The sequence below is a fragment of the Saimiri boliviensis genome, chromosome 1, assembly GCF_048565385.1.
Source record: "Saimiri boliviensis isolate mSaiBol1 chromosome 1, mSaiBol1.pri, whole genome shotgun sequence".
Lineage (NCBI taxonomy): Eukaryota > Metazoa > Chordata > Mammalia > Primates > Cebidae > Saimiri > Saimiri boliviensis.
In genome coordinates this window covers 76,940,498-76,965,145 of record NC_133449.1, presented here as the reverse complement: position 1 = coordinate 76,965,145, position 24,648 = coordinate 76,940,498, and the positions used below count along the sequence as shown (strand labels likewise).

Genomic DNA, 24,648 nt, shown 5'->3' with positions numbered 1-24,648 from the left:
AGGTGCTGGTCTACGCAGGCCTGGACAGTCCAGGAGGGGAACTGGAGCCGAGCGGAGGAGGAGGAGATGGCGTCCCAGCCGCCACCTCCCCCCAAACCTTGGGAGACCCGCCGAATTCCGGGGACCGGGCCGGGACCAGGACCCGGCCCCACTTTCCAGTGAGTGTGCGATTCTTCAGGCTGTGAGTTTGGTGGGCTCGAGCGGGGACTTGTCAGGAGGCGGTTGAAGCGGTTGTTGGCGGAGGTGTTCCCCTCCCCCCTTCAACCAGCCCCCAGCGTTGTGGGCAGGGGTCGAGGTGGAGCTGCGGCGCTTTACCAGTGGGGATTTCAGTGTCTCACACCTGTTTCAGATCCGGCGGCTTTTAGCAGCAACGGTTTTTCGGGAGCTCCTGGGCGTCTCTCTGGGTCCCTGTGCTTGGAAGAAAGGCGGGCGGCTTCCTATCCCTTCTGTTTACAAGACACTTTGACACAATGGCTTCACTCTCTTTAAAGCTTAGACTTTGGGTCTGTAGCAGCTGAGAGAGGCATTTGCCCAGACAAGGCACCGACAGGGAGCAAAGTTTCTCGTTAAAGCTGTTAACCTTTCGAGAAGTTGTTGAAAGCCCGAAAGGTTTTACGCAACTGGAACCCAAGCTGCGTATACTTTTCATTCTTTTCCAGCATAATTCAGCCAATGTTTCGGATCGAGATTGGAGAAGCAACTTTGAAGCAGGAGTTCTAGATCTCAGGCCTATGGATGGCCTTTGTGTGCAAAATAGTGTATTTTTCTGAGGCCTGTAGTTTTTGTTTTGTTTTTAATCAGTATCCGTTGGGTTATAGGACTTTAAAAAGGCCGAAACATACAGAGTTGGGAGTGTTTCGTAGCCTCGTGTGGCTTTTGTTTGGTAGTGCTGGATCTCTTAATTCAGATAGGTGTGATTCAAATGTCAAACCACCTGCTATTGTAGGTTTTTCTAATGCATAAAAACTCCAATATATTACTGGAAGGTATTTCTGCTGTGTTCCGAAATCTTTTATTTAAACACTATAGCTTTAACACAGTAACTACTTAATTTAATAAGGACACATTACAAGTAGTAAGCTTTACACTGTGGTAAGTCACGATGACATTATCTGCTACTATTTTTATGAGTAGGTTCTTTTTTCCCTATTTAGACTGCTTGTCGAATGAGAAAGGTTTTATTTTTTGCATCTGTTAGAGTCCTTATGTGAAATTAACCATTTTCCCATTTTTTTCATTATGAAGTATTTTAAACACAGACTAGTAGAGTAAGATAATACCTGTATATTCACTACCCAACTTCAAAAAATGTTAACACTTGCCAGATTTATTTTTAAAAAGAAAAGTTAGGCAGTTAAACTCTCCCATTCTTCTTTCCAGTGGTGACTGTTGTCCTTATTTGGACATTACAATACTTAGTAATGTTTTTATACTTTAGTTTATGCTAATTATTTGCATTTTATATTTGAAGCTTAAAAATGTAACAATAATATATATTGTATATATTGTAATTACATGTTACTGTTTATATGTTATTTGTTATATCTGTTTTTGTTTTTCCTGTTGCCCATTTTTCTATTGGCTTTATCTTTGCTTATCAATTTGTAAGAGTACTTTATTGTTGATACTAATCCTTTTTTGTTAGTACATTTTGCTAATATCTTTCACTGTGTGGCTTGTCTTTGTATTTCTGTTCAATTTTTTGTACAGATGTTTTTGATTTTAATATAGCCAAAATTTTCATATTTTATTGTCTGTGCTTTTTGTCTTGGTTAAGAAATCCTGTCTACCTAGATCAGGACAGTTTTTCTGTATGTTTTAAATCTTCTGGTTTTCACATTCGTATCTCTAATGCACATGGAACTGACTTTGTATAAAAATCAGGCCAGGTGCAGTGGTTCACACCTGTAGTCCCAAGCACTTTGGGAGGCCGTGGTGGGTGGATCACCTGAGGTCAGGAGTTCGAGACCAGCCTGGCCAACATGGCGAAACCCTGTCTTTAATAAAAATACAAAAATTAGCCGGGCGTAGTGGTGGTTGCCTGTAATTCTAGCTACTCAGGAGGCTGAGGCAGGAGAATGGCTTGAGCCTGGAAGGTGGAGGTTGCAGTGAGCCGAGACTGTTCCAATACATTACAGCCTGGGCAACAGAGCGGGACTCTGAACCAAAAAAAAAAAAAAAAAAAATCAATATGAAATAGGCAATCTAATTTTTTTCACATATAGGTAACTAATTATCCCAGCATTGTTTATTGAGTAGTCTGTTGCTAGTTTATAATGCCATCTATGTCATATCAGGTTTTCCTAAATATGTGGTTTTGTTTTGAGCACTTTATTTACTAGCATCACACTATCTTACTTACAGAGTTTTGTGAGTCTTGATTTTTGGATGTCAATAGTTTCCACTCATTGCCGTTCTTTGTAATTGCCCTTGTAGCAGTTAGACCTTTTTAAAAAGTCTTACTGGGATTTTTATTGGAACTGAGCTGAATTTATGGATCAAGTAAGTTTTTTATTCCATGAATATTGTAAAAGCTACAATTGGTGAGAATTTTTATTATCTTAAATATCTTATCTCCATGAAGTTTTTTTTCTCATATTTTATTTTTTATTCCTAGATTATTTTTGCTGTGGTAGTTGCAAACAGGCTTTCTTTTTTCCTTTTACATTTTCCAGTTGGTTGTTAACTGATATGGCAGAATGCTATTGATTGTTTCTAATATAAATGTTAAGTACAGCATAATGTCAAACGCTTAATTAGTTCTGATGCTTTGGTTGAAATTCTCTTTAATTCTATGTAGACAGTTCTGTCATTTACAGATAAGCTAGCATCCTTATATTGGTCCCGACTTCCACTGGAATGCTTCTGAAGTTTTTTACTGTTAAGTGTGAAGTTGCTTTTTGTTTTTGATAGATATCCTGTCAAAATTCTATCTCGCTACTTTGCTCAGATTTTTTAAATTTTCTTTTTATTATTATTATTATTTTTTGAAACGGAGTCTCACTGTGTCTGCCAGGCTGGAATGCAGTGGCATGATCTCGGCTCACTGCAACCTCTACCTCCCGGGTTCAAGTGATTTTCCTGCCTCAGCCTCCTGGGTAGCTCAGGTGATTGGCCTGCCTCAGCCTCCCAAAGTGCTGGGATTACAGGTGTGAGCCACCATGCCTGGCCCTACCTTGCTCAGATTTTTATCATGAAGTATTAAATTTTATGAATGGCTTTTCTGCATCTGTTGAAATCATTGTATGTGTTATTACTTTAATATGAAAATGTTGTTTATTGTATCAATTAACATTCTAATGTTGAACTACCCTTGCATTTCTCAGTGAACTCTGGTTAGTCGTGATTTTTTTTCTGATATGCAATTTCGAATTCTATTCCAGGCCAGGTGGTGTGGTTCACATCTGTAATCCCAGCACTTTGGAAGGCCAGGACAGGAGGATTGCTTGAGGCTGGAAGTTTGAGACCAGCCTGAGCAACACAGCAAGACTATGTCTCTATAAAAATTTTTAAAATTGGCCTGGTGTAATGGTGTGTGCCTGTAGTCCTAGCTACTAGGGAGGCTGAGATGGGAGGATCTCTTGAGTCCAGGAGTTCAAGGCTGCAGTTGGCTGTCATCATACCGCTGCACTCTAGCCTGGGTGACATAGCAAGACCCTGTCTCCAAAAAGAAAATTCTATTCCAATATTGTAAGACTTTTGCACACATGTTCCTATATGAAATTCATATTTTCTTTCCTTGTACTATTCTGGTTTTGTATCAAAGTTTTATAGCTAGATAAATTTTTCTGTTGAGCCTGATTTTTTTTTAGACAGTGTCTCACTGTGCCACCCAGGCTGGAGTGCAGTGGTGTAATCACGGCTCACTGCAGCTTCTATGACTTAGGCTTAAGTGATTCTCCTGCCTTAGCCTCCTGAGTAGCTGGGATTATAGGTGCATGCCACCATGCCCAACTAATTTTTATATTTTTAGTTGAGATGGAGTTTTGCCATGTTGCCCAGGCTGGTGTCAAACTCTTGGGCTCAAGCAATCCGCTCACCTCAGCCTCCCAGGTGATTCCCAGGTGTGAGCCACCTCACCTGGCCTAATTGATTTCTTTATAGGCAGACTGCCTTCTGCTTAGTAGCCTTTTAGATTTTATCTGATATCTTTGGTCCTCTAGCTTTATTATATTGTATCTAGGTATGAATTATACAGACACACACACATATATATTATATTTGTTTCTTTTTGCTCAGTATCCACAGTATTAAGTCTGAGGATTCATGTCTTTTTTTTATTTCAGGAAAATTCTCACCAGTTATACCTTTAAATACTATTTTAAGTTTTGTTTGAACACTAGTCTTTCCTTTCTTCTTCTGTTAAGCGTTGTATCAGGAATAGTATCTGCTGTAAGTAACAATATCTGACTTACTATGGTTTGGACTACAAAGACATTTATTGATTAGTTAGCAAGAAGTCCAGAGATCTGCTGTCTGAATATTGTCATCAAGGGACCTAAATTTTACTGGCTTTTTTTTTTGTCAGCTCTCTGACTTGTGGGCCATTTCTGTCTTTTGTTTGTTTGTTTTGAGGTAAGTCTTTGTATTATCTGAAGTTTCTCTTTTTTTAATATGTAATTTTGTTATATAAGCCTTGTTATTATTATTATTGTTATCAGGACAGAGTCTTGCTCTGTTGCCTAAGCTGGAGTGCAGTGGTAAAATCTCAGCTCACTACAACCTCTGCCTCCCTGGTCGAGTAATCCTTGCCTCTCAGTCATGTGAGTAGCTGGGATTACAGGCATGCACCATTATACCTGACTAATTTTTGTATTTTTAATAGAAACGGAGTTTTGTCATGCTGGCCAGGCTGGTCTCAAACTCTTGTATTCAAGTGATCCACCTGCCTTGTCCTCCCAAATTGCTTACAGGAGTGATTACAGGAGTGAGCCACCATGCCTAGCCAAGCCCATTTAATTTTTAATGAGAGCTGGACGTTGTATGTAGGCAGTTTAATGTGATCTGAGGCCTAAAGGTATCTTTCTCTAATGACTTTTCCTTTTGACCAGAATGTTAGGCCACTAACAGTCTAGAATCACTTTAATCCAATGAAGAAATGAACTGATTTAAAACTTGGTTTTCATTCCTGTCAGAGTTAGTCTATTTCCTGTTAACCCTTTCACCCTTTCTACTAGCATAGATCCCTTTTTAGGTTTATATGGTCCCAATTTGAAGTGTGAGGGTTCCCTATGGCCTTCGTCTTTAGAGTTCTGCACTCCAATTTATGTCTCCTTAGCCCAGGGAGTCTGTTAAGATCTCTGCCCAGCTTCTCATCCTGTCAACCATCTCTTCTGGAATTGGCCCTAGGTTCTAGAGAAACATCTCAAAATATCTGGCTCTCTGAATTTTTTTTCCTCCTGGCTTTTGATTCCAGAATTCCTCAGTGCCTTGTTCTCTAATGCTTTAAACAGAAATTTTTCCTATTTCCTACCTTTCTAGTTTTCAGTGGGAGAGTTAATCTAATTACCTCAACAACCATTACTTAAAGTAGAATTCCCAAGTTCTTTATTTCCACTTTGCTCCTTAGTGTACAGCAGCTAATTTTCTTCTTGACAAGTAGTTGAAAGCAATTCCTATAGCTGTGGCCACCTTTCTTTCCTTTCCTTTTCCCTTTCCTTTTCCTTTTCCCTTTCTCTTCCTTTCCCTTTCCCATTCCTTTCCTTTCAACACCCAGGCTGGAGTGCAGTGGTGTGATCTTGGCTCACTGCAACCTCTGCCTCCTGGGTTCAAGCAATTCTGTACCTCAGCCTCCCAAGTAGCTGGGATTACAGGTGTCCACCACCACACCTGGCTGATTTTTTTTATTTTTAGTAGAGATGGGGTTTTGCCATCTTGTCCAGACTGGTCTTGAACTGCTGACCTCGTGATCCACCCGCCTCAGCTTCCCAAAGTTCTGGGATTACAGTACAGGTGTGAGCCACCTTGCCTGGCCTTTGGCCATCTTTTCTAAGATTTCTAATGGTTTGGTTTTTTTTAATATTTAAGTGTTTTTATTTCATTTCATTTTTTATTTCACAGATACTGTTTCATTTCTCTCTGATAATTTTTAACATCTAAAATTATTCCTGAGCTGTTATATAAAATTAATTTTTTTCATTGGGTTTTATTCTTGTTTTTTTGTTGGCTTTGTTTCTTAGTGTTTTTATTTCTTTTTTTTTTTTTTTTTTTTTTTTTTTGAGACGGAGTTTCGCTCTTGTTACCCAGGCTGGAGTGCAATGGCGTGATCTCGGCTCACCGCAACCTCCACCTCCTGGGTTCAGGCAATTCTCCTGCCTCAGCCTCCTGAGTAGCTGGGATTACAGACACGCGCCACCATGTCCAGCTAATTTTTTGTATTTTTAGTAGAGACGGGGTTTCACCATGGTGACCAGGATGGTCTCGATCTCTTGACCTCGTGATCCACCCGCCTCAGCCTCCCAAAGTGCTGGGATTACAGGCTTGAGCCACCGCGCCCGGCTAGTGTTTTTATTTCTTCATGTGTGGGGCATTTTTGAGATGGTCATTTTGAGTAGTAATTTTAGAGTTCTATTTTCTCTCCTTTCCCTCTTCCACGTTCCCCTCTCTATCTAATAGATTTCCTGTTGCCTCTACCTGTTCCTTCTACCTACCACTTAGGGAAGAATCAGATATGAAAACAGTGGGCTAGCCTGGGCATGGTGGCTCACACCTGCAGTCTTAGCTCTTTGGGCAGACAAGGCAGGAGAATTGCTTGAGCCCAGGAGTTGGAGACCAGCCTCTCAAGATGTAGTGAGAACTCATCTCTACGATAAAAAAAAAAAAAAACAGGAATGGTGGCACATGCCTGTAGTCCCCGCTGCTTGGGAAGATGAGGTAAGAGGGATCACTTGAGCCTAGGAATTTGAGGTTGCAGTGAGCCATGATTGCACCACTGAACTCCGGCCTGGGTAACAGAATGAGACCCTGTCTCAAAACAAAAAGCAAACGAAGAAAACACGGCAAAAACAGTGAGTTAGATTAAGGATATCACAGATCAAGTCAGTTAGTAGTTGTTTCATTTCCTGGGCTGGAGGCCTTACCACAGTCCTTTCCCTTTCTTAGTTCTGTAACTTTCTCAAAATACTCAACTGTCATCAGCAAATTTTATAATGTCTTTGTAAGAGCCAAGGAGGCACATCCTCACTCCCAGCCTCAAGCAATGAACTGGTTCCACTTTAACGGAGCACTTTTCATTTTTGTTACTTCATAGAAGCCTGCATTTTGGCTGTCACTGCCTGATTACAGAACCAGAATTGAGTATGCCTGTAGCTTCAGCCCTCCTTAACATGTTACATTTCTGTTTAGTTTCTGTTCCATAAGTCTGTCTGTCTTGTGTTAAATCTAGATAATGCCTGTTTGTTTTTCTCTCTGTTTTCTCTGTTATTGTTTAGACTTTGGAGCAGAACTGCTTCATCAAAGCCTGAATGCACTGCACTATCTGACCATTTTTGTTTTATTTTTAAACATTAGATCCAGTAAAAGAAAAGAAAAAGTAGAGTTCTAGTAACTTATTTACAATATTGTAATACAAATCTAAATTAAAACTTTAGCCTAGATTAGAAAATTACCATTTTGCTGTTCCACATCTAATATTTGTTTCAGGCAAGGATAATGAATGGATGCTAAACTATCAAATGAACAGTTGCTGGGGAATACAATATTTGTATGGTACCAAAATGTCATCCCATAGATTATATACTAGTTACAAAGGGAAAGATACATTTTAATGGAAAGATTTAACAGTCACCTCCTTAACCAACTAATCAAACTTAGCTTCACAAATGAGGCAATAATATAGCATTATGTACCTCCTAAAGTAATACTGTGTGAAGTAAACAACATCACTTATGAATTATTCTTGCCAAAAAATATTGAACCTGATTCTAATCAATCTGTTAAATGCAGTCTTAATAGGAAGTGAGATAAGAGTACCTTAATACTTTGGAGAAACACAAATCTTCGGTAGGAGTTTGGGTTTTTTTTTGTTTTTTTTGTTTTTGTTTTTGTTTTGAGACGGAGTTTCGCTCTTGTTACCCAGGCTGGAGTGCAATGGCGCGATCTTGGCTCACCGCAACCTCCGCCTCCTGGGTTCAGGCAATTCTCCTGCCTCAGCCTCCTGAGTAGCTGGGATTGCAGGCACGCACCACCACGCCCAGCTAATTTTTTGTATTTTTAGTAGAGACGGGGTTTCATCATGTTGACCAGGATGGTCTCGATCTCTTGACCTTGTGATCCACCCGTCTCAGCCTCCCAAAGTGCTGGGATTACAGGCTTGAGCCACCACGCCCGGCCTTTTTTGTTTTTTTTTAAGACAGAGTTTCACTCTCTGATGCCTAAGCTGGAGTGTAGCAGAATGATCTCGGCTCACTGCAACCTCTACTTCCCAAGTTTAAGTGATTCTGCTGCCTCAGCCTCATGAGTAGGTGGGACCACAGGTGCCTGCCACCATGTCTGGCTAATTTTTGTATTTTTAGTAGAGATAGGGTTTTACCATGTTGGCCAAGCTGGTCTCCTGACTCCTAACCTCAGGTGATCCACCTGTCTCGGCCTCCCATAGTGCTAGGATTACAGGCATGAGCCACTTCACCTGGCCTGCGGGTAGGACATTTCTAGAAAAAAACTGGGTTGACTCTTCAGAAGTACAGGGATATTTGAAAAAAAAAAATGGGGTTGTTCTAGTTTAGAAGAGAAAGGAAACAAAACAACCAAATGCAATGTGTGAGCCTTAACTGAATTTTTGTCCAAAAAAATAGTTTTAAAAGACATTTAGACTCATATAACACAATAATTTAAAAAGCAGTGATAAAAAGGCTAAGCCAAGTGCTGTGGCTCATGCCTGTAATCCCAGCACTTTAAGAGGCAGAAGTGGAAGGATTGCTTGAACCCAGGTCTTCGAGACCAGCCTGGGCAACAAAGAGGGACCCTATCTCTACCAAAAAGTTAGGTGGGGGTGGTGGTCCCAGCTACGTAGGAAGCTGAGGCAGGAGGATCACTTGAGCCCCAGAGGTCAAGGCTGCAGTGAGCCATGTTTGCACCACTGCACTCAAGCCTCAATGGCAGGAGACCCTATCTCTAAAAAAAAAAGCTTAAAAATGGGCAAAGTATCTAAATAGGTGTTTCTCCAAACAAGATTTTAAAATGACCAATAGGTCAGGCGTAGTGGCTTACATCTGTAATCCCAGCACTTTGAGAGGCTGAGGTGGATGGATTGCAAGGTCAAGAGTTCAAGACCATCCTGGCCAACATGATGAAACACCATCTCTACTAAAAATACAAAAATTAGCCAGGTGTGGTGGCACACGCCTATAATCTCAGCTACTCAGGAGGCTGAGGCAGGAGAATCACTTGAACCCATGTGGCGGAGGTTACCATGAGCTGAGATCATACCATTGCACTCCAGCCTGGGCAATGGAGCAAGACTCCGTCTCAAAAAAAATAAAAATAAAATGACCAATAAGCACATGAAAATATGCTCAACATTGTTAGCCATCAAGAAATGCAAATTAAAACCACAGTGAGATACCACTTCACACCCACTAGGATAGCTATAAGGAAAAAGCTAAGAGCAGATGTTGCCCAGGATGTGGAGAAATTGGAAACCCTTGTACACTGATGAGAATGTAAAATGTTACATTATGCTTTGGAACACAATCTGGCGGTTCCTCAAAAGGCTAAATGTAGAGTTTCCATATAACTCAGCAAACATGTCCATACAAAAGCTTGTATATAAATGACCATTGCAGCATTATTTGTAATAGCCAAGAAGTAAAAGCAGCCCCAATATATATCAACTGATGTATATTATAAATAATATAAATATATTTTGGCAATAAAATAATACAAATATAATTTGGCAATAAAAATGAATGAAATACAGTTGGCCTTCCACATCCGTGGATTCAGCCAACTGTGGATCAAAAATATTCAGAAAATAGGCCCGATGTGGTGGCTAACACCTGTTCTCCTGGCATTTTGGGAGGCCAAGGTGGGAGGATCACTTGAGGCCAGGAGTTGGAAGCTGTAGTGAGCTATGAATCATGCCACAACACTTTAGCCTGGACAACAGAGTGAGACCCTCTTTAAAAATTTTTAAAAAGAATTCAGGAAAAATAAATTTCATCTGTATTGAACATGTAAAGACTTTTTTCCTTGTCATTATTTCCTAAACACTACAGTATAACTAATTACATAACATTTATACTGTATTAGATACTATAAGTAATCTAGAGATGATTTTAAGTATACAGGAGGATGTGCGTAGGTTATATGCAAATACTGTGCTGTTTTATATTAGGGACTTGAACATTGATGGATTTGGGTATCTAAAGGTTTTGAAACCACTCCCCCACAGATACCAAGGGCTGCCTGTACTGATAACATGCTATAAAATGGATAAAGCTTGGAAACATTATGCTAAGTGAAAGAAGCCAGTCACAAAATACTACACATTGTATGTGTCAGTTTGCTATAGATCCTCATTATTTGCGGATTCTATATTTTCAAATTGGTCTGCTCACTAAAATTTATTTGTAATCTCAAAATCAACATTTCTGGCACTTTCACAGTCATTTGAGTACAAACATAGATCAGGGAAAAATCTGAGTTGTCCCTTAGCTGACACAACCAAGAGACAAAAAAGCAACACTCTGGTTTCTTTTTGAGCTGTCAAGCTGTAAACAGTTGCCCTTTTCTTTTCTTTTTTTTTTTTTTTGAGACGGAGTTTTGCTCTTGTTACCCAGGCTGGAGTGCAATGGCGCGATCTCGGCTCACCGCAACCTCCGCCTCCTGGGCTCAGGCAATTCTCCTGCCTCAGCCTCCTAAGTAGCTGGGATTACAGGCACGCACCACCATGCCCAGCTAACTTTTTGTATTTTTAGTAGAGACGGGGTTTCACCTTGTTGACCAGGATGGTCTCGATCTCTCGACCTCGTGATCCACCCGCCTCGGCCTCCCAAAGTGCTGGGATTACAGGCTTGAGCCACCGCGCCCGGCCGACAGTTGCCCTTTTCAAAGTCTGTTTAGTGCCAGATTTTTTCACATTTTTTAATGGTGATTTTGCTGTCTAAAATGGCACTGAAGCATAATGCTGAAGTGGTCTCCAGTGTTCCTAAGCACAGGAAGTCTGTGGTGTGCCTTACAGAGATTACAGGTGTTAGATAATTTCATTCAGGCATGAGCTATTGTGTTGTTGGCCATGAATTCGTTATAAGTTAACAATATACCTGGAATAGGCCGGGCGCGGTGGCTCAAGCCTGTAATCCCAGCACTTTGGGAGGCCGAGGCGGGTGGATCACGAGGTTGAGAGATCGAGACCATCCTGGTCAACATGGTGAAACCCCGTCTCTACTAAAACTACAAAAAATTAGCTGGGCATGGTGGCGCGTGCCTGTAATCCCAGCTACTCAGGAGGCTGAAGCAGGAGAATTGCTTGAACCCAGGAGGCGGAGGTTGCGGTGAGCCGAGATCGTGCCATTGCACTCCAGCCTGGGTAACAAGAGCTAAACTCCATCTCAAAAAAAAAAAAACAAAAACAATATACCTGGAATAAAGTGACTTTAAACAGAAACACATATAGTATATGTATTGATTGGTTGATGAAAGGAGCAGTGACTTGGTATTTGCTGGTTCAGAGTTCACAGCAACTTTACAAAATAGAACTGTCTTAAATAACAAGCATTAACTATATATGAAATGTCCAGAATAGACAAACCTAGTGACAGAAAATAAATTCATGGTTGCCAAAGATTGGAGAGGGATGGGCAGGAAATGGGGAGTAGCTGCTAATGAATATGGGGATTCTTTTTGAGGTGATGAAAATATTCTGAATTAGACATGGTGATAGTTACACACTTCTGTGAGTATATTAAAAACTATTAAATTTTAAACTTTAAAATGAAGGCTAGGTGCAGTGGCTCACTTCTGTAATCCTAGCACTTTGGGAAACCAAGGTGGGTGGATTGTTTGAGCCCAGAAGTTTGAGACCAACCTGGGCAACATGGCAAAACCCCATCTCTACAAAAAATAAAAAAAAGTAGCCAAGTGTGATGGCATTCACCTTTAGTGTCAGCTGCTTGGGAGGCTGAGGTGGGAGGATTACTTGAGCCTAGGAGGTTGAGACTACAGTGAGTTTTGATTGTGCTACTGTGCTCCAGCCTGGGCAACAGAGTGAGACTCGAATTTGTCATAGCACTAGGTATGTAGGAGGTGTTTAATAGTTACTTTGAATTGAATTTATTGTACGCTTAAATAACTGTTTTGAATCTTCTTTGGTTTTAGATCTGCTGATTTGGGTCCTACTTTAATGACAAGACCGGGACAACCAGCACTTACCAGAGTGCCCCCACCTATTCTTCCAAGGCCATCACAGCAGACAGGAAGTAGCAGTGTGAACACCTTCAGACCTGCTTACAGTTCATTTTCTTCTGGATATGGTGCCTATGGAAATTCATTTTATGGAAGTTACAGCCCTTATAGTTACGGATATAATGGGCTGGGCTACAACCGCCTCCGTATAGATGATCTTCCACCCAGTAGATTTGTTCAGCAAGCTGAAGAAAGCAGCAGGGGTGCATTTCAGTCTATTGAAAGTATTGTGCATGCTTTTGCCTCTGTCAGTATGATGATGGATGCAACCTTTTCAGCTGTCTATAACAGTTTCAGGGCTGTATTGGATGTAGCAAATCACTTTTCCCGATTGAAAATACACTTTACAAAAGTGTTTTCAGCTTTTGCATTAGTTAGGACTATACGGTATCTTTACAGACGGTTACAGTGGATGTTAGGTTTAAGAAGAGGCTCTGAGAATGAGGACCTCTGGGCAGAAAGTGAAGGAACTGTGGCATGCCTTGGTGCTGAGGACCGAGCAGCTAACTCAGCGAAATCTTGGCCAATATTCTTGTTCTTTGCTGTTACTCTTGGTGGTCCTTACCTCATTTGGAAATTGTTGTCAACTCACAGTGACGAAATAACAGGTAAGGAAACAGGTTCAGATACCATATAACAATCTCAAATTTCAAGAACAGATTTGTTAAATTAGTTTTCTTTATATTCATTTGTGTTTACTGTTTTGGTCCAGTTCTATTTTCAGTTAAGAACTTCAAAACTGGCACAGAAATATATAGCAAAAATAGGTTTGCTGATTATTGTTCAGTTAAACAGTGCATATTACCTTACTGTTTACAAGGTACTGAACTTGATGCTGTGGAGGATACAAAGCTACATAGAGCATAATTCCTGTCTTTCTAAAATGTGTTGGAAGGGAGGTATGGTGTAAGACACATATACAAGTAATTGTAATGAAGCATGGTGGCTCGTGCCTGTAATCCCAGCTACTTGGGAGGCTGAGGTAGGAGAATTGCTTGAACTGGGACCCAGGAGGCGGAGGTTGCAGTGAGCCGAGATTGAACCTCTGCACTTCAGCCTGGGCTACAAAGCAAAACTCCATCTCAAAAAACAAACAAACAAAAAAAAAACAGGTTGTAATTCATAAAGGATTCAGCTTTGTATTCCTACTATCTAACCTGCTTGGCAAATAGAAGATACTTAATAGGTGTTTATTAATTTGGGGGCATCAGTCATGATACTTTTGCATTAGACTGTTTGAGAGATAATGAAGACCCAAACTAGAGTGTATGAGAAGCAGGATTGATATAATAGGTTTAGTGGATGTAGTCACTGACTAAATGAGGTATATAAAGGCAAAGTAGAAATCAAAATGCCCTAGACCTTTAAATTTGGGTTATTAGAGGGATAACATTTTATTCATTAACTCAATAAATATTTGTTGGGTGCCAACTACATACCAAAGAGTTCTCAGAGCTAGGGATATAGGAATGAATAAAATGTATTTTAAAAATCTCTGCCTTTGTGGCAATCTAATAAGGGAGAAACAGTAAGAAAATAAATAAAATATATAGTAAGCCTGAAGGTGCTAAGTGCTATAGGGGAAACAACAAAACAGGGAAGAATATTGGGAGTGTCAGGAGTAGGAACAGAGGTTGAACTGCTACATATAGTCAGGGAATGTCTCCCTGAAGCAGCTGAGGGAATAAGCCCTGTAACTCTTTAAAGGAAGAGTGTTTTGAGGCATAGGGAACAGCGAAAGTACAGAGGTATTTTAAGTGGCGTGTCATGGGAACAGGAAGGAGGCCAGTGTGGCTGGAGCAAAGTGTTAGTGGCAGGAGATGAAGGAAGTAGATGGTATAAGTCAGGCGTCCCCAAATTTTTTACACAGGGGGCCAGTTCACTGTCCCTCAGACCATTGGAGGGCCGCCACATACTGTGCTCTTCTCACTGACCACCAGTGAAAGAGGTGCCCCTTCCTGAAGTGCGGCAGGGGGCGGATAAATGGCCTCAGGGGGCTGCATGCAGCCCGCGGGCCATAGTCTTGGGACGCCTGGTATAAGTAATCCCAATACTGGGAGGCTGAGGCCTGCAGATCACTTGAGCCTGACAAATCATACAAGCTAGTTCGGCCCTCTTACTTCTCTCACATGCACTCTCTTGCCATGTGATATGCCTTCTGCCATGTTATGACACAAGAAGAAGGCCCTTACCAAATGCAGCCCTTTGATCTAGGATTTCCTAGCCCCTAGAACTGTGAGCAAATAAACTTTTATTGTTTACAAATTACCCAGTCTGTAGTATTCTGTTACAGCAGCAAAAAACAAAGACAGTACTGCTCAGTTGTTTATTTCAAAAGTCAATAATGAATTGGAAATGACTGAAGAATTATCCTCTGTGAATAGTCTACATGGTTTAACTACAGACAAGAATATTTCCAAAGAAGGTGAAAACACTGATTCTGTACAACCTGAATCTGCTAAGATGCGTGGCAGCTGATGATGAGAAATATAGGTGGAGGAGGAAAAGGCCTAGTTGGACAAAATTTACAAAGCTTTTGAAAATACAGTTTTTGTCTATGGTTATTCATTGTGTTATTCATCAGCAGGTATATTACAGAAAACATTTGGATTAATCATGTTATTTAACTAGTAGTGTCAAGGTAAACTTCATTCTTGTGACATAATCATTGTCAGTTTTATGAATTTTTGTCAAATATAGAAGCTGAAGATTCCAACTTGCCTACAGCATAGCAATCAGTGGCCGAACAAGGCTTAAGTTTTATTTAATTTTATTGTTTTGACATTGAGGCCAAGAATGAAATTTTTCTTGACTCCTTTCAGCTATTGTTATTAAGCCCATTTGGCTTTGGAAATCACCTTTTGCTGCAGACTTGGTTATATTTTGAATTCTTTTTGGAGACAGGGTCTTGCCTTGTCAGCCAGGCTGGAGTGCAGTAGCATGATCATAGCTCACTGCAACCTTACACTCTTTGGCTCACGTGATCCTCACGTGATACTCTTTGGCTCATGTAGCTAGTACTAGACATGTACACCACCACGCCTGGCTAATTTATTTATTTTTTGTGGAGACGAGATCTGTGTTGCACAGGCTGGTCTTGAACTCCTGGCCTCAAGAAATCCTGCCTCACCCTCGCAGAGTGCTGAGTGAGATCACAGGCATGAACCACCATGTCCAGCCTAGACTTAGTTATATTTTTTATTGTTTTTGTTTTCTTTTTGAGACAGGGCCTCTCTCAGTTGCCCAAGCTGGAGTGCAGTAGTACAGTCTTGGCTCACCACTGCAATCTCTGCCTTCCAGGTCCAAGCGATTCACACTGAGACTACAGGCTCATGCCACCATACCTGGCTTTTTTTTTTTTTTTTTAAAGAAATGAGGTCTCCTTATGTTGCGCAGGTTGGTCTTGAACTCCTGGACTCATGCAGTTCCCCCTGCCTCAGCCTCTCAAAGTACTGGAATTATAGGCATGAGTATCATGCTTAAGCTGACTTGTTTATTAAATATTTATTTGTTAAAAATTGTTTATTAATTTATTAAATAATTAATTTCTTAAATAATTCAGGCAGAAACCACAAAGCAGAACAGTGCTTATACGCAAAACTTACACTGGAGTGAAGTTTTGACAACACCTAACATTGTTTGACTAATAAGTAGTGTCACACTGCTTTATATACCTCAGTCTGTCAGAAGTTAACACAGAAGCAGTATCTCCATTCTCACACAGGATGGCAGCAGATACATTTTCCAAGCTTAAGCTGTTAATTCAGTGCCAGAGCATTTTTTGGACCTCCATTCAAGCACAAAGGAAATTTCCATATTTCAAAATCCATTCAGCTATGCAATTGAGGAACTTCCACTTACTCTTCATTTGAAAGTGATTAATCTGCAATGTAATAACAATGGTAAAAGGCAGATATCAAGAGAAGAATGTAACAGAATTCTGATATGTTACTCTCCCAACTCATAAATATGCTCAATTAAAACCACATACTCATAGACTAACATCAGGATTTGACATTTGTCTGTATGAAAAGGCATTTTCAAAAATGCAGTGCCACAGATCTTACTATGAATTGGAATTAGCAAATTAATATTTATAATTGAATTCCAATTAAGTGAAATATCCTTCCCCCAAAATATTTCATTCTAAAGAACTTCCAAATAGACCTGTATTACAAAAAAGGAACATGGTTATTACATTTTGAATTTTGTCAGTAAATTCATGAAAATTTTGTTTTCTCTTTTTACGTAAGTAATTGTGCAATATCCTGTTTTGCCTCTTGGTCTGCAAAGTCTAAAATATTTACCTGACCCTTTACAGAAAAAATTGTCAACTCCCTGGCTCATGGTAAGGGAACTGGAAGCTGGAGCTTTAAATAAAGGAAAAAGTTTATAATAGGTATCTTCAGTGGATGTATTGTTGATTTAACGTATTCATTATAGATTTTACTTGGGAGGGGAGGACTTTCTCTTGGCACATTTATGCAGTTTGCAAACCATAGCCAGTGAAATATCTGCATTTTTTTTTTGTAAATTTTATTGACCTAATTTTTATTTGGCTTATAGACAGCAGCAACTGGGCAAGTGGTGAGGATGACCATGTAGTTGCCAGAGCAGAATATGATTTTACTGCCGTATCTGAAGAAGAAATTTCTTTCCGGGCTGGTGATATGCTAAACTTAGCTCTCAAAGGTAACAAATTATGAATAAGTTGAAATTATCTGTAAATTTTTAATATTAATAAATGCAGTATTAAAAACTGTGACAAAGGATCTTGTTCATTATTAGTTAACTTAGAGATAGTTACTGGAACTTCTTTTTCATGTCAGTTTAGACCTTCCAAATCTGGAGGAGTCAGGAAGAAATGCCCCCATTCCAATAGTATTTCACTGAGATAAGGAAAGGCTTTGTTTATATAGGTTTTTCTAAATTCCAAATACTTGAATTTCAAACTGTTAATCCCCACACAAAAATGTGATGTCAGTAACTAAACGTAACAAATGTAATTAAGCAAAGAAATTATCTGGCATCATCTAAGCATTGCTGTCAGTCCTTTATTACTGGGACTGGTGTTGCTTCTTTATTACTTCAGTAGTGTTTACTTCAGAAATTTCATCATGAGTATTTTAGGAAGTATCATGAAGTATTATAAACCCCAGCAAGAAATTTATACACATCTCAGGTTGATTTTTGGACTAAGTCACTGATAGTTTTTAATGACTCCAGGAAAATGATCTTCCCTTCACCTTTCCTGAGTAATAATTATCAGGATTTTTATGAGTTTATTTTTTTATTTTTTATTTTTTTTGAGACAGAGTTTCGCTCTTGTTACCCAGGCTGGAGTGCAATGGCACGATCTCGGCTCACCGCAACCTCCGCCTCCTGGGTTCAGGCAATTCTCCTGCCTCAACCTCCTGAGTAGCTGGGATTACAGGCACGCGCCACCATGCCCAGCTAATTTTTTGTATTTTTAGTAGAGACGGGGTTTCACCATGTTGACCAGGATGGGCTCGATCTCTTAACCTTGTGATGATCCACCCGCCTCGGCCTCCCAAAGTGCTGGGATTACAGGCTTGAGCCAACGCGCCCGGCGAGTTTATTTTTTTTTAATTTATGTGTTTGTGGGGATTCAGGTTTATTGCAAAAAAGTGACATTTTGTTGATGAAGTTACTAATAACAATAACATGTTATTTATTGAGTACTATGTTCAAGGTACTGTATTTTACGTATTTCATTTAACCCTTACAATAATACTGTGAAGTGGGACTATTATTATCCTGTCCTTGTTTTATACTTGAAGAAACTGAGACTCAGATTAAGTAAATTATCCAGTATCACAGAGATAAGGTGTAATACAACTGGACTATGAATCTAGGTTTATCTAACTTGAGACCTTGTGCTTTTAGCAACTCTGGCTATTTTTTTCATGGAAGGATCTATTAATGGAAACTTCAGCCTTTTATTGGCTTTAGTCAGTCTACACAGGGAAGAAATACCTTCAGTGTTCAAATCAATAGTATGTAAATAATTGAAGAATTTGGATCAGATTAGTAAATCTTACCCTCATCCCTTTTACATAAAACCTAGACTTAAGTGAGGGGCAGTGGTGTGCACCTGTAGTCACACCTACTAGAGAGGCTAAGGCAGGAGGATCCCTTGAGACCAGGAGTTCGAGGCTGTATTGCACTGTAATCACACCTGTGGAATAGCACCACTGCACCCCAGCCTCGGCAACATAGCATGACCTTGTCTCAAGAAAAAAATAAAAAACAAACATCTAGACTTTTAGGTATTCTATTTGTATTTTTCTTATAGGAAAAATAGCAATTTACTATTTTGGATTTCAAATGAATGATTTTTTTTTTGAAGACTTATTAGAGATAGGAGCAACACAAATAATTTTAATTACATAGAGGTCATATGGTTTCTTTCAGTTACATAATACTTCAGAAAAATTTGATATTTTATTCTTGAATGAATAGTACATCTTAACACTAGCTTGCTTGGCTTTCCTTCGTTGCTCAAGAAAAGTATGTTTGGACATTTGAAACAAAATCATTCATAGACATGGTAAATTTGTTTGATTTTTTTTCCTGTTATTATAGAGCATTAAATGTTAAAAAGTCTTATATTGTGCCTAAATTATAATGTTGAACTAAAATTGTAAGTTAAGCAGCTTTTTAAAGATATAGATAAAATAGATAGGAAATACTATAGAAAATTGAATAAATTAAATTATCTTTCTTTAAACTTAGAGTATTACCTTTATCATATGGCTAGAAATAACTAGGGTCTTCAATTTTTTTGTCCATCTTGGATTAAAATTAACATTTACTGTCTTCAGGATTGTTTACCACAATCATATAAAGTGAATTTTATATTTTTGTCAAAAGTAGGCTAAGAAAACGGAGTGCATAAAGGTATATCTTTTCTATACTTAATTTACCTGGTTGAGAAGGAATTAGATATTCATTTCTTAGACTCCAATTTAAAGTATGAAAGTCAATGATGTTTTCAGTTTTGAGAGAACTAAATCTCCTTACCCTGTGAATGGACCAACTGATACAAACTTTATGTTCTTCAAGGTAGAAGAAAATATTTAGGAAGTATAAAATGAAAACATAGGAATGGACCCTAGAACTGTGAAACCTACTCAGCATTTGATTTTGAATATATACCCATGTACTATTTGTTATCTATTATATAAACATAATGTATTTTCCTGAATATGATAGTTTACCATTAATACTCTGTTGGACCTCCAAAGTAGGTTGTAATTACAAGACTGTCTTTTTTTCCATCAGAACAACAACCCAAAGTGCGCGGTTGGCTTCTGGCTAGTCTTGATGGCCAAACAACAGGACTTATACCAGCGAATTATGTCAAAATTCTTGGTAAAAGAAGAGGTAGGAAAACGGTGGAATCAAGTAAAATTTCCAAGCAGCAGCAATCTTTTAACAACCCAACACTAACTAAAGGAGCCACGGTTGCTTATTCTTTGGATGAACAGGAAGCTGCCTTTGAATCTGTTTTTGTTGAAACTAATAAGGTTCCAGTTGCATCTGATTCCACTGGGAAAGGTGGAGAAAAACAAGATCTTTGATATCTTTCATGTTTGCTTGCAGTTGAACAATACCTTAGAGTACTTTTTAAAATTATTTCTCACAAAGAAATGAATCTACAATCCAATGAAAACATTTGTTATTGGCTATCCCAGGTGTTTTGCTGCTAGAAATTATTAAAGTTATACACTAGTATGTTGGTCTGGTGACCTGGTTACATTTTATTATACACGTTATTGGACCATGAGGACATTTGTTTCACCTAGATTTTAAGATTATGGAGACTGCTGTCATTTTCATCTTATTTAAATCTCTAGGTTTGTTGGAAGAGTAAGATTGATGAACTATGGCATCAACAGTTTGGTATAATAGGGATCATTAATACTTTTAAAAGTTCTACATTAATTGACTTGGAATCTTTAGAAATGGGGTGATAACCTAACAGTATGATAACAGGCAAAAAGGTTAATTTTTTTTTTTTAACAACTTTAAGTAATCTCAGTAATAAAATTTTCTGATCTATATTATATCCAGTGTTGGGTTTATATTTTCACCCACAAACAACTGACACTATTATCTTTTACTGTATTTTTTTTTTTTTTTGAGACGGAGTTTCGCTCTTGTTATCCAGGCTGGAGTGCAATGGCGCAATCTCGGCTCACCGCAACCTCCGCCTCCTGGGCTCAGGCAATTCTCCTGCCTCAGCCTCCCTGAGTAGCTGGGATTACAGGCACGCGCCACCACGCCCAGCTAGTTTTTTGTATTTTTTAGTAGAGACGGGGTTTCACCATGTTGACCAGGATGGTCTTGATCTCTCAACCTCGTGATCCACCCGCCTCGGCCTCCCAAAGTGCTGGGATTACAGGCTTGAGCCACCGCGCCCGGCCTTTACTGTATTTTTAAAAATTTAAAAGGTCACCCAGAAGCATTCTAAAGGAGATGGTTCTAGAATGATAGAGTATGTGGCCCTAATAGTTTTCCCTTCTACTGAAAAGTCTGAAATTTATCTTTCTTATAAATTGTTCCATTTCTTCTAAGGATCACTTAACTCTTTATCTCTTTAAAATATGACTAGTTTTTATACTGGGTGAATCAGAAATATATGAAAGGTATACCTTCTTTTCCTACAACAAATACTTGAGTTCTTCGAGTTTGCACTTAATGATATAGTCAGTTATAGTAATTTTTAATCTTTTTATAGATTTTCTGCTTCCACCTTGCGTAATTTTTTAAATTCCATATTTAGTATGCTCTATAAATAATTGAAAATGTGTCACATTGGATACATTTTTCTTTCAGTTTTAATTTTTACTACTGAGACTGACTTACAGTCTGACTGACTTACAAAAAACTAACTTACAGTTTCAGTGCTCAGCTGCCATTTAGAATATGATAATCCTCACACCTGTGATCTCGGTACTTTGGGAGGCCAAGCCAGGCAGATCACCTGAGGTCAGGAGTTTGAGACCAGCCTGACCAACATGGTGAAACCCTGTCTCTACTAAAAATACAAAAATTAGCCAGGCGTGATAGCGTGCACCTGTAGTCCCAGCTACTCAGGAGGCTGAGGCAGGATAATCGCTTGAACCCGGGAGGCAGAGGTTGCAGTGAGCTGAGGTTGGACCACTGCATTCATTCCAGGCAGGGGGACAGAGAGAGGCTCTGTCTCAAAAAAAAAAAGAATACAATAATGCTATTTGACATGTTTTTTTGTTTCATAATGATTTTAAATGCAGTTAACTTTCAGTACACTGAATACTTTCCCAGAAAATTAGAAAATTCATATCCTTGCTATGAACATACTACAGAGTAACACTATCAGGAATACAGATGTATAAGAATACATTTATAAATATTGTTAAAAACTTTGAACTGTTTGATAAAAATTGTGATTTAGTATTTTTCTTACAGACTATGTTCAACAAATAAGTAATTCTCAAATAGTTCTGACTAAAACATACAGGAACCAAATAAACACCCAGCATAGAAGAACTTTACTAAAGGCTTCTTGGAAAGCCTTTTGAAATGACAGTTTCTTAACTAACATATTATTTAAAATAGAAATCTAGACCCAGTGCAGAAAAAGAAATACTTTATAGTAAAATGTATTTATCTTTGGCCAGTTTTCCAATACCCAGGTATTAGCCTTGAGGGTCAAGAGGTAATGTTTCTTGTATATTATTCATTATTTGTGTTCTACAATTAAAGGTTCTGCTTTGATTTGTTAGATGATAACTTACAGAAATTTTATTCTCAAATTTTTGATAAAATAAATTTTAAAATTTGGGGTTGAGACGTCTAAATTGGATGCTAGAAGTAAAGTTGAAGTGACCACTGTGAAAGATGTATAGGGAGAAGAGTACAGCACAGAGTGAGAAAACAGTGGCACTTTTGTAAAGGTGTTTATTGTTTGGTTAAGTCTGCTAAATTACAGTATGCACTATCTGGTAACTATATGTGTCTGAACATTCCTTTTGTATTAAAATTCTGGAGAAGGAATTCAGGACTAGAATAAAGAGAAATTTTGTAACCTTTTTTATCGTGACAGTTTTAAAGTAATGTTTTTAGCTGAGATTAAATGTTCAAGGCTCCAATATTTTTTTTTTTTTTTTTTTTTTTTTTTTTTTTTTGAGACAGAGTTTCGCCCTTGTTACCCAGGCTGGAGTGCAATGGCGCGATCTCGGCTCACCGCAACCTCCGCCTCCTGGGTTCAGGCAATTCTCCTGCCTCAGCCTCCTGAGTAGCTGGGATTACAGGCACGTGCCACCATGCCCAGCTAATGTTTTGTATTTTTAGTAGAGACGGGGTTTCACCATGTTGACCAGGATGGTCTCGATCTCTCGACCTCGTGATCCACCCGCCTCGGCTTCCCAAAGTGCTGGGATTACAGGCTTGAGCCACCGCGCCCGGCCAAGGCTCCAATATTTTTAGGAACTTATTTAAGAAGTACTACTTTACAGAAATTAACACATCAAAACCTTTTTAATAAAATAAATTATAAGTTACAATAATAAAACATGTTTCTTTTAATTTTTCTGATTATATTTTATGAGTTCAGGAAGAAATGGTAAGATAACTATACATTTTCATGTTTTATCATTTTATGTCTGTACTTGATTCAGTCTGTGTGTCGTAATTACACATTTATTTGAACACAGCTATCCTTTATCTTGTGCTTTCTTTAATGGAAAAATGAACAGAAACTGAATGCAGTTGAAGTTTTATTTTTAGTAGTTGTGAAGTTACTTTTATTGGATAAATAAAAATACGTTAAACTTGATTGACTTTTTAAAGATAAATTGTTAATGCAGGATTAGAATTAATATGAAATATCTTTTTAATATTGTATATATTACCTACTTCAAACCAACATGTCTATTACTTTGGATTTAAAGAAAAAGAATACATTTATATAAAATTACCTACAGGTGAGTTAAATGAAAAGACTTCATACCTAGAATTTGGGAGAACTAGATTCTAGTTTAGACACCACTGCTTACTGTAAGATTTAAGCCCTATTATTTATTTTTCAGTTTCCTAATTTATAACAGTGGGGATGGCTGCTACATCTGCCTAACATGAAAGTGCTTTTTATTTTTTTATTTTTATTTTTATTTTTGAGATGGAGTTTTGCTTTTCTCTTCTGGGCTGGATGGAGTGCAGTGGCACGATCTCAGCTCACTGCAGTCTTCATCTCCCAGGTTCAAGCCATTCTCCTGCCTCAGCCTCCTGAGTAGCTGGGATTACAGGCACTCACTACCATGCCCATCTAATTTTTGTATTTTTAGTAGAGATGGGGGTTTCACCACATTGGCCAGGCTCGTCTTGAACTCCTGAGCTTAGGTGATCGGTTCACCTTGGCCTCCCAAAGTGCTGGGAATACAGGTGTGAGCCCTGTATTCCACACCTGGCCCAAAAGTGCTTTTTATTTTTTATTTTTTGAGAGAAGGTCTGGTTCTGTTACTCAGGATGGAGTGCAGTGGTGTGATCTCAGCTCACTGCACCCTCCACCTCCTAGGCTTAAACCATCCTCCCACCTCAGCTTCCCAAGTAGCTGGGCTAAAGACGTGTACGACCATGCCTGGCTAAGTTTTGTATTTTTTTTGTAGAGATGGGGTTTCACCATGTTGGCTAGGCTGGTCTCAGACTGGTGAGCTCAAGTGATCTGCCTGCCTCTCTGCCCCCAAAGTGCTGGGATTACAGGCATGAGCCACTGCTCCCAGCCAAAAAAATTATTTATATATTGTAGATAACATGTTCTTGTCAAGTTCATATGTTGGAAATAACTTGACATTTGTTCATTCTTGTCTTTGTTATTTTTCATAGAATAGAAATCCCACCAGTGGTTTATGTTTTTTTAGGTCTTGTTCTTTTTTTTGAGACACAGTTTCCCTCTTGTTGCCCAGGCTGGCATGCAATGGCGCAGTCTTGTCCCACTGCAACCTCTGTCTCGTGGGTTCTAGTGATTCTCCTGCCTTAGCCTCCCATATAGCTGGGATTACAGGCGCCCGCCACCATGCCTAGCTAATTTTTGTTTTGTTTTGTTTTGTTTTGCTTTTGAGACGGAGTGTCCCAGGCTGGAGTGCAGTGGCGCAATCTCCACTTACTGCAACCTCCACCTCCTGAGTTCAAATAATTCTCCTGCCTCAGCCTCCTAAGTAGCTGGGACTAAAGGCACCCGCC

At 39.0% G+C, this 24,648-nt stretch overlaps 1 protein-coding gene across 2 annotated transcripts; it reads left to right on the top strand.

The window, feature by feature from the left end:
* Positions 1-3: 3 nt before the first annotated feature.
* PEX13 (peroxisomal biogenesis factor 13) lies at positions 4-23,122 on the top strand. Of its 2 annotated transcripts, none has more exons than XM_003922717.4 (4): positions 4-158; positions 12,316-13,010; positions 16,969-17,094; positions 19,708-23,122. In XM_003922717.4, exons 1-4 carry the CDS (start codon positions 67-69, stop codon positions 20,004-20,006), a joined length of 1,212 nt encoding a protein of 403 aa, XP_003922766.1. In that variant the 5' UTR covers positions 4-66; the 3' UTR covers positions 20,007-23,122. The 2 variants fall into 2 exon arrangements, with proteins under 2 accessions (XP_003922766.1, XP_074255670.1); XM_074399569.1 differs by lacking the exon at positions 4-158 and adding an exon at positions 4,002-4,575.
* Positions 23,123-24,648: the final 1,526 nt, after the last annotated feature.